The sequence below is a fragment of the Myotis myotis genome, unplaced genomic scaffold, assembly GCF_014108235.1.
Source record: "Myotis myotis isolate mMyoMyo1 unplaced genomic scaffold, mMyoMyo1.p scaffold_m19_p_1, whole genome shotgun sequence".
Classification (NCBI taxonomy): domain Eukaryota; kingdom Metazoa; phylum Chordata; class Mammalia; order Chiroptera; family Vespertilionidae; genus Myotis; species Myotis myotis.
Window position 1 is genome coordinate 131,302,277 of NW_023416313.1, and position 10,383 is coordinate 131,312,659.

The 10,383-nt window shown below is 39.1% G+C and overlaps 2 protein-coding genes across 9 annotated transcripts in view; one reads left to right on the forward strand and one right to left on the reverse strand.

The window, feature by feature from the left end:
- SEC61A2 (SEC61 translocon subunit alpha 2) overlaps positions 1 to 2,407 on the forward strand; it is a 39,605-nt gene extending 37,198 nt beyond the window's left edge. The window contains exon 12 of the mRNA XM_036352396.1: positions 2,356 to 2,407. Coding sequence (XP_036208289.1) covers positions 2,356 to 2,392 — 37 coding nt within the window. The 3' untranslated portion in view covers positions 2,393 to 2,407. The remainder of the gene's footprint in view (positions 1 to 2,355) is intronic.
- NUDT5 (nudix hydrolase 5) overlaps positions 1 to 10,383 on the reverse strand; it is a 37,143-nt gene that overhangs the window by 4,143 nt on the left and 22,617 nt on the right. For 6 of the 8 annotated variants that reach the window (XM_036352464.1, XM_036352513.1, XM_036352455.1 and 3 more), the window contains 6 exons: positions 9,356 to 9,423; positions 6,187 to 6,282; positions 4,978 to 5,027; positions 3,221 to 3,328; positions 1,854 to 1,949; positions 1,051 to 1,152 (listed from right to left, as the gene is read on the reverse strand). In XM_036352464.1, the coding sequence (XP_036208357.1) occupies positions 1,051 to 1,152; positions 1,854 to 1,949; positions 3,221 to 3,328; positions 4,978 to 5,027; positions 6,187 to 6,282; positions 9,356 to 9,423 (520 nt within the window). The remainder of the gene's footprint in view (positions 1 to 1,050; positions 1,153 to 1,853; positions 1,950 to 3,220; positions 3,329 to 4,977; positions 5,028 to 6,186; positions 6,283 to 9,355; positions 9,424 to 10,383) is intronic. The other 2 variants (XM_036352498.1, XM_036352508.1) reach the window with 2 other exon arrangements.

The window sequence follows — 10,383 nt, forward strand, 5'->3', positions numbered from 1 at the left end:
CCTGCAGGAGAGGGCAGTTGGAGGCAACCAGGCTGTCAGGAGAGGGCAGTTAGGGGTGACTAGGCTGTCAGGGGAGGGCAGTTGGGGGTGACCTAGGCATGCAGGGGAGGTCAGTTAGGTGTGACCAGGCCAGCAGGGGAGGGCAGTTAGGGGCAATCAGGCTGGCAGGGGAGCAGTTAGGCACCCATCAGGCTGGCAGGGGAGTGTTTAGGGGGTGATCAGGCTGGCAGGCAGAAGTGGTTAGGGGCAATCAGGCAGGCGAGCAGTTGGGAGCCAGCAGTCCTGGATTGTGAGAGGGATGCCCGACTGCCCATTTAGGCCCGATCCCCTGTGGGGATTCTAAATTCTACTGATTTAGTCCCACAGGGATCGGGCCTAAATGGGCAGTCGGACATGCCTCGAGGAGTCCCAGATTGGAGAGGGTGCAGGCTGGGCTGAGGGACACCCCCCCACCCGTACACGAATTTCATGCACCAGGCCTCTAGTTTAAAATAAATTGCAATGGGATACCAAAACATTTAGGAACAACTAAAGGATGGGAAATGGACGCTATCGCTCTCATACAGGATTTCTTGTGGTGTATGTATGATCACCTTGTTTAAAGGGGTGGTGGGGAACTGAGAGAGTCATTAAAGCTTCTAATTCCAAACTTGCAAAGAAATAATAAGCAAAGAATTTATTAAAAGCTTTTCTAAATAATGGAACTCAGTAAGAAGAGTTAAGCTACTGTTCTGTAATAATTACTTATGCCATTCCTATAAATAGAAGACAAAAATCAGTGATTTTGATGATCTTCACTGTTTACTATTTAGCTTCATACAGAAAATATGGAAATGTGTAATTTAACATTTTACATGAAGAAACCATAAAAATCAAATAAGAGGTAAAAGAAAAATGCTAAAATACACAAGATTATGAAAATAGCCAGGAATATTAATGAAGCTTCTGCAAAAGACAATTATTCTTTTGACCAATCAAAAATCAATCTAGTAACTTAGAAGTTAAAAGATATTTAATGAAGTTCATCTACCTTCAACGTAGCTCACTTACCTGGATTTGGCTTGGGTCTTACATTTTCAGCCTCATCTCCATTAATGGTTACTGTCACAATGTGTGTGGTACAGTTTGACAAACCTGGATCCATACATGTAGCTATGGAGAGAAGCAGCAGGTATTCTTTACAGACACCAGTCAGATGTCATGTTTCATGACTTAAATGTCTTCAGAAGAAGACTGGTCTCATAATTCTTTAACACAGAATTGATGCAGGAAAACTAGTTTATACTAGTCAGTATATGCTGTAGGACTGTAGAGCATACAAGTAGTCAGTACTCACATTTTCCCCTGAGTTCCTGAGTAACATTTGGTAAGTCTGAGAGGTTAGATCAGGGGAGGGCAAACTTTTTGACTCGAGGGCCACAATGGGTTCTTAAACTGGACCGGAGGGCCGGAACAAAAGCATGGATGGAGTGTTTGTGTGAACTAATATAAATTCAAAGTAAACATCATTACATAAAAGGGTACGGTCTTAAAACCTCTAAAGGAGCATAGCATGTGCATAAGGTGTGTATACAATAAAGCTCAGATGTGAGGAACTCTGGAAGGCAACACAATTTCCTAATTCTTCTCCAGTTTCAGGGCCTTCCTGTTCAAAATTCCTCTCATTTGGAGGAGACAGGAAGTTTATGTGCCCAAATCTAATTAGGATTTCTCTTCAGTGAATTAGGTGAAATAAAAGTTATCTGAATTCTGCCCATAAAGAACACCCAAAGAATCAATCCTTTTATATACAGAAGAATCTACTGCTTGGCTAACAGTTTGTCCCCAGTGCACCCCTGGAAAGCAATACAAACCTGGAGAACATTCAGCAACATCACCTTTATAGCCAGTTTCTTCTTCCAGCTCTCGCAGAGCAGCTGCTTCTGGGCTTTCATTATCATCTATGAGACCTGGAAGTCCAAATCATTTGTGAGGTGGGAGACGGAAGTCCACTTTTCTTTGAGCCTCTCCTAACACAGCTGCTGCTGAGCTACGTGAGAAGAATCAGAGGATTGTGAAAAGTGGTCTTACAGATAAAGCTGAGGTTTGGAACTATTATAGGAAAAAAACCCTAGGCAGATTAAGTTGGTTCTGACAGTCCTCATCTATTCTCTTACTTAGACCAAGCATCTCAGCACTAACTACATTCTCTACAGCATAGGCAGCATCGATCTGTGAGGACAAGTGGCTTGGTGGTGCTGACTGGTCCAGGTTTTGGACCTAGCTATGTGACTACAGCACAGGAAGCCTGTTAACTTTGTTTCCTCTTATGTAAGATGGGGACAGTTGTTACCTATCCCACCTTCTCCCTCACAGAACAATATGGAGACCCTGTAGTGAAATGCCAAAATGAAGATCACTTCTGAGGGAGAAGGACAGAAAGGACAGAACTGAAGAATGGTGGACTTTAGGTAACTACTATGGTCATTGTGAGAAGTGGAGAGAAGTCAAATGGGAGGAGGACAGTAGCAAATCTGAGTCATTTTCCTGAAAGGAATAAAAATTGAACAAAGAAAGGTGAAATATAGGCTATTTTATTAATTTCCTTAGTGAAATGGCAAGTAAATGAGAAAGAAAATAAAGTTGTTAATTATACATTACAGAATGTGATGGTGTTTAAAAATATAAAACTTAAACCACTAATGATAAATGCGATCTAATCTCTTCTGATGAAACAAACCAATTAAATCCTATAATAATACAGTGCATACGTTCTAGATAGCTTAACTTACTGTGCAACTGAAAAAATATTTTAGTGGAAATTAAAACAATTTATTTGTCCTACATACATGCAGGAAGGTCAAGATATCTTTTCCATTCATAGTTTTTGGAATTTGGCCTAGTTATTACTATAAATTTCTTGTCAGAGGCAGATTGCTAGTGATAGAAGATGAAGTAAATTGACAAATTAGCGAAAAGCAATTACTCAAAAAGGCTAGAAAGAATGAGGGATAGAGGGCAAGTGGCTGGGAAAGAGGAGCTGTGACACCACCTTTCTATCACCTTATGGGTTATTGGACCAGGAGAGTGTGGCTGGAGGTACTTCACTACAGAAAAGGTTTTATTGAACTTAGAAGCCCAGGGACAGATACAAAGGTGTTAAATGTCTAAACGCTGCAGTACTCAGGCTCTGCCCTGGCTCTGTCCGACAAGTCCCAAGAAGCACTGTGTAGTGACTCACCTGCAGGGAATTCCAGGCAGTAGCTTCCCATGGGTGGACGGAACTGTTTCACCAGAATGATACATTCATAATGCAGAGTTCTTTGCAGTACTGGGATAATCATCACACCTGTCGCCAGGAAATAAAACGAAGTCTCTAATGAAAGGTCAGTCATGCTAGCAATCTGTTTACAGCAATCTAACTAAAACCCCATGTTTTAAGAGATGCTGCAGCTGAAATCTACCTTATTTTCGCCACTAGCAATAGGAGTTAAAAGCTACAGTACTGGCAGTGAACTTGGAAGTTATTCTCCCTTAGAAATGTAATTATAGAGTCTCCCTGGCTGGTGTGTTAAGTGGTTAGAACATTGGCCCATCCACTGAAGGGTCACAGGTTTGATCCCTGGTCAGGGCAGATACACAGGTTGTGGGTTCAAGCCGCGGTTAGGGCAGGTGTGTGAGGCAATTGATCAAGTTTCTCACTCACATTGATATTTCTCTCTCCTTTCCCCTTCTTCTCTCTCTAGATTCAGTGAAAAAACATATCCTTGGGTGAGGATTTTAAAAAATGTAATTAAAGAACAAGCAATCACACTTCCATGTTGTTTATAAATCAAGTGAGTTACTTGGCCTTACAACAAAAACAAAACCCCACTGGGTTCTAGAAAACACAAACTGCCCAGAAGTACCCCCGCCTGCCAATACTTTCCCAGCTGGGAAAAACAGCATCATGCAATTACTCTGTTTGCTTCCAATAAAAAACAGAAGGGGAAAATAAAGACGTATTCTCCAACTTCCCCTAGACCAGAGGTGAATTTCAGGATTGTTTCTGGGACCTTTGCAGTCAAACCATTCACTCTTGGGAGGGTAGGTAAACTGAATGAATAGTTGTTTCTTAATCCCATTTCCTTATCCTATATAATAAAAACCTAATATGCTAAGTGTCTGGTCGGCTGTTCAACCAATCAAAGCATAATATGCTAATGATATGCTAAGGCTGCTCAACCGCTCGCTATGACGTTCACTGACCACCAGGGGGCAGATGCTCCAACCGGTAGGTTAGCTTGCTGCTGGAGTCCGGCCGATCGGGACTGAGCACGACAGGCCACACATGCCCTGGAGCTCTCCAGCGATCCCGCCCTGGCTGGCCAACCTCCTGTGTCCCTCTCCAGCCTCTACTGTGCACCAGTGGGGGTCCCTTGGCCTGGCCTGCATCCTCTCGCAATCTGGGACTCCTCGGGGGATGTCGGAAGCTGGTTTTGGCACGATCCTGCAGGCCAGGCCAAGGGAATCCCACTGGTGCATGAATTCGGGCACCAGGCCTCTAGTCAACTATAAACCACATGGCTAAAAGTGTGAAGTAGTGCAAATAAGTTTTCCAAACTAAAGGCTCTCACTTAGGTCCTTTGAACAGAATACAAAGGATTTCTATGAGTTGTATCATGTCTAGACACAGTATGTTGCTTCAAATTCTATTGAGTTGTGCCTGGCTATAAATATTAGTGTACATCTTTCCCTCAAAAACACTGTTTGGAGCTTAGATAACAGGAGCCAGAAGTTATTTATAAAGAAAGCTCGACTTAGTTACACAGCATTGCAAAAACAAATATTAGATTTAAAGATAAAAGATCATAATTGAAGGTAACTCTGCCCTGAGATCTTGGTGACAGTAAAAAAACCCCAAACCAAAACAAAACACAACCCTCCTGCACCTCGCCTACTACAAATAACGTGTGGTAACTTCTCTCAGGAAGAGTTATAATAGGTTTGCACTCATACCATCAGCCGACTGTCCTTTCCTGGTTGCACGTTTCACAGTTTCCCAAGTTCTGTTTAGGCAAAAAAGAAAAAACAAAATCAGCAGTGCCAAAGAGGAGAATACTCTTAGGTTTTTGTGTGTACAGCAAGAATTTTACAAATGCAGAGCATGCAAATGTACAAATGGTCAACAAGACCAAACAGTAAAGATCTGTATTTCTTTAAAAAGCCAGTTGTGCTGTCTTACAGCTTTTGAGAAGGACCAAAGAAAACCTGCCACCGAGCATTTAGCTCTCTGGGTGCTGTCACTTGAGCTGCCTTTCAAGTCAATACTCAAAAAACTTTAGTTTGGATCATAAATCTACAGGGGAGCAGCACAGTGGGTGACAATGGCTTTCGAAGCTGTTGAGCAGTGTGTGCGCACAATAAGCTCCTATGAAAAAAGGATACGCTGCATAATGAGAACTATTGAGCTGGATATTTATACAACTTAGATTTTAAAATCTGTGACCTAAAATACACAATTTAAGAAAGCAAGACCTTTCCATTTATTAACTGAGGAATCCTTAAATTTAGGAGAGTGCTCTACTGTATGTGTGTGACTTCTTATCTGAGAGGAAAATGTCCCTAGAGGAGAATGAGGTAACAGCAGGTTCTTGCTCCTGTTTAAGGCTTTATTCCTAATTAGCTATTTGTTTCAGGAGAACACTGTACTGGAAATCCAGTTATTGGAACAATCATGTTGTTTACAGGGGAAGGGCATATGAGAGAAATTCTCCCTTCACTCTCATCCCTTAAATAAGAAAAAGCAGTGGTAAGAGATGGGAGTGAAGAAGGACATGATTTTGGATCTAAGAGAAGACACCTGAGTGGCTCTGGAATTGGGATAAGAAAGGCATCAATAACGTCTTACTACGGTAACAGTGAGTATAAGTTTTGTTACTTGGAGCAAGCCTCATACTTCGTGTCTGGTTTGAGGTTTGGATCGTGCCACACTTATATTTTGAAAAAAATTCAGATATTTAATCTAGTTAAAAAACACACAACTTTCTGTAAACTAGATCTTTCAGTATTGTATCCAAATTTTACAGGGCAAATATGTTAAAATGAACCTATGAAAATCAAAGATGACTATGACAACTCACAGCTGCCAACATTCCTGTTAGTAACAAGAAGCCAACCAACAAGCAATTCTGATGTCAGTAATACAGACTGCAAGAGACATAACACCTTTTGTATAGCTCTCTCTGCTGCCTCTTAAGATTAGTCCTAAGGACTGAAGAAGACAGTGCTGGGAAAAGCACTGAAGGTCCCATCCCCAGTACACTAGGAATAAGGGAAAAAGAGTAGCATCATTATAGTGGTTAAGATGAGATAAATAAGCAGTAATAAGCCATCAATTATGAGCAATAAAATATAAGTGCATTTATAACAAACAATAGAACAAGAATGCCCCATGAGGGCTCTAATTATCTTAAAGGGACTCTGAGATATGTACATTGGGTTGAGTAAGAAAATCTTAAGTCTCCAATTACCTACTAGCTAACCCATAGCCACAACCTCCTTGAGAGTTTTCTCATTTGTAAAGCTAGGGAATTAAGAGCATGTTACCTCGTAAACCTCTTGTAACTTTAGATTCTAATTAAAGTTACTCCATTTTTTAGCTTGTTATAGGAAAGCCCATTTTGTTTTCTTCTCTCTAGTCAAGCAACACAAGAGGATGACTTCAATTCTGTCCTGAATGCCAACAAAAGGGCATAATGCCAGCATACTTTTATACTTCTAAAATTAATTCCATAGCCTCTTCCATGAATCAGACAGTGAAACCAAGGATTCTATAGCTGCTATTTTATCCTCATGTACATGCTTTTATATCAGGTAACAGATAAAACATTTTATAAATTTATAAACTGGCCTACTGCAAAGTACAGCACTTCATTCTCCCAAGCTTCACATTCTGTATGAAATGCCAGTGCTTCATGAAGACCTCTTTGGAGGCCACGAGGAAGACCTATGTGAGGAAGACCTATGTGAGGAAGACTGGAGGTGAACATGCTCTAAGTAGGCCATGTAAGCATGGCAGTTGGGTAGACTTTAGAGCAGCCGTGGGCAAACTACGGCCCGTGGGCCGGATCCGGCCCGTTTGAAATGAATAAAACTAAAAAAAAAAAAGAGACCGTACCCTTTTATGTAATGATGTTTACTTTGAATTTATATTAGTTCACACAAACACTCCATCCATGTTTTTGTTCTGGCCCTCCGGTCCAGTTTAGGAACCCATTGTGGCCCTCGAGTCAAAAAGTTTGCCCACCCCTGCTTTAAAGCCTGCTCCCAAACTACTGAAGCAGACTCTCCTTAGTCACTGAGAACTAAAGAGTATTTTGAAAATAATCCCTGAATGATGGATGCATATCCCCAGTTATAATGCTGGAAGGAAGAGTGAGGTGAAGAAACTAGCTGTTGCAAACCAACACATGCTTCTTAGCTAACTGGTGTGAAGGGTTTTATTTGGTGTTATAAACTTAACTTCATAGGGAAGAGAACCAAACAATATCAGTATAAATTGGGGTCTAATCTTTGTCTATAGTTTCATAAATATAAGTACATTGGAACATATTGTGCTCCTTATGGTTTTAGGCCTTGCCACATTTCTGAATCATCTATTTTATTCATATTTAGTTCTATACATCAAACTCACTTTACATAATAGGTAATATACTCTCTGACTGTGTTGTTGGATTGTAGTGTGCTTAGTATTCTATAGGGTTTTAATTTAACAGTGCTATGTATTTCTCCAACACTAGGCCTTATTAATATTTTTGCTAGTTTAATAGATATAATCAAAAGTTGTTTAAATTACTGGCAAGTCCATGTACTTTTGCACTGATGATAGATGTATTTCCTCACAAAGAAGCTGTATTCTTATTTGATCACTTAAATGGAGTTTTAAAAAATTTTAAATTGATTTTTAGAGAGAAAGGAAAGGAGAGGGAGAGAGAACAAAACATCAATCAGCTGTCTCCTGAACAACCTCTACCCAGGATTGAGCTTGCTATCCAGGCTTGTGCCCTCACCAGGAATCAAACCAGCAACCCTTTCAGTGCCCAGGACGATGCCCAACTAACTAAGCCAAGTCAGCCTGGAATTAAATGGAAATTTTATATTAATAAATTTAAATTATATAATCTAGATACTCAATTTAGTTACATTTTTGTATTTTCTCATTCTGTTTTATCCCTTTTTATATTTCATTAAGTAAATGCTTAATCTATTTAATACATTTTTCCTGATGCTCATAAAAAGTTACTAAACAGAAAATCTGAAAAAAAGGTTAATCATACAGCTGCCCTATATATTTTCCTACTAGCTTTTTTTTTTTTTTTTTTTTTTTAAATGATTTGTTATTGATTTTTTGAGAGAGAGGAGGGAGAGGGAAAGAGATAAACATCAATGTGAGAGTAGAACATTGATTGGCTGCCTTCTGCAAGCCCACTACAACCCAGGCATGTGGCCTGACTGGGAATCTAACCATGACCTCCTGGTTCATCGGTCGATGCTCAACCACTGAGACATGCTGGCCAGTACTCTAGCTTTTTCTTACACGTTATTTGGCAGAGTTTAAAAAGAATATATACAATTTTCTTTTTCGTTACCAAGTTACTAATTTTTTCTCATATTGCTAGGTTGTCTTCATAATCTGTTTTGTGGATGGATGCATAAATTTTACCAAATGAATACACTAAAATAATTATTCCCCATATATTTAGAATGTTTAGGTTGCTTTCAAATTTTTTTTTTTAAAGTTTTGATGAACATCTTTTAGGCACAAAACTGATTCCAAATAGTTTTCTTAGCACAGTCTCAGACCCCATGGTGACCTGGCTCCAAACAGCTCCGCCCCAACCATATCTTTATGGCAATTGATACATATTGTGAAATGCTTTATAAAACATTTTCTTTTCCAATTTACATTTCCATAAGCAAGGTTTACTAGTAAGCATGTAACTTTTACCTCAAACACAATGTTTCCTCTTTAATTCTTATTTAGAGGTTAGAATTGGTTTAATTAGAAGGAAGGAACCTGTATTGTTAATTATTTTGCTGCTTTATCAGCTTAAATTAGCCTTGTCCCAAAAGTTTTAGGTTCACACTAATCTACCTGGGGAGAATGGTGTTAAAATAGTTTCCTGACTAGCTATTGTAACAAATTTACAAATTTATAAATATGCATAGATTGTAAGTTATTCAAACATTCTAACAATAAGAAAACAGCTAAATTAGATTTCTCTATAACTAGAGTTTCCAATGAAGAAAATATCAAAATTTATGCCAAATACTAAATAGAGAATTTGAGAACCCCCAATACCAAGCATTTTACAAAAGAAAAAATATAGTTTACCTCGTTTTACCAGTAGGATCCATGTAAGTTGTTTTTTCAAACTTGACCCATTTTCCTTCTGCAATTAACTAAAAGGAGATGAGACGACAGATGAATTGGGAAGCTTTCAAAATGAGTTTTTTATTTAGAAGAGTTTTCTTTTCACATTGTCTCTGTATGGCCTTCCCAATTATCACACTTCCCTTCCAATAATTCATGTGCATGTTTTCAGTTGAGTATATTAAACATTGTTTTCCTGAAGGGTGGTTCTATTTCTATTTGGAGTTTCGGAGGTAGTACTGAGAGGTGAAAAGAAATGAGTTGAAAACTCTTGGGGTTGGGGTGGGGAGGGAAGACCAGAAGGTAGCAAAAAGGAATGAGGGCTTCTTTGGGATGCTTCTCTTATTCTGGCCTCTGATCTGGGTGCTAGTCACATAGGTGTATATGTTTAGTATGTGAACACATCAGTGGCATTTTATTTTCAATGACTATACAACAAGCATGTCAAACTCAAAGGCTAACATGGGCCGCAAAAAAACAAAAGCTTCAATTTTCACAGAAACGTAGGTTTATTTCAATAGAGACATGCTGAATACAAAGGGCTGAAATAAATGAGTAATCGTTAACATAAAATAATAGAACGTTTAAATAAAAATTATCATTTTTTCTTGAACATTAACTTACCAGACACTGAATAACTGCACAAATTAATAAGCGTAACGCAAATAAACCTATTTTTCTTGTTCTCTGAAAGCGAAATATTTCCCGTTTCGCACACTGAACAAGTCAGTCCAATGACGTGGCAATCGGCTGCTAAAATATTCGCTAGTATTAGTGGAGAGAAATGGTGCACCTGCGCGTAAGGTGTGTAAGGGAGATGAATGCAACATGATTATAGTAATCAGTCATTAGCGAACGTTGTAGTTTGTTATTAATAATTATGTATAACAGGATACTGTAAGGATTAAGTTACGAAATTTTTATTAAAATGTTTCTTACATACCGTTATATTGGCTGGGCTGCAAAATATTTATTGTGGGCTGCGAGTT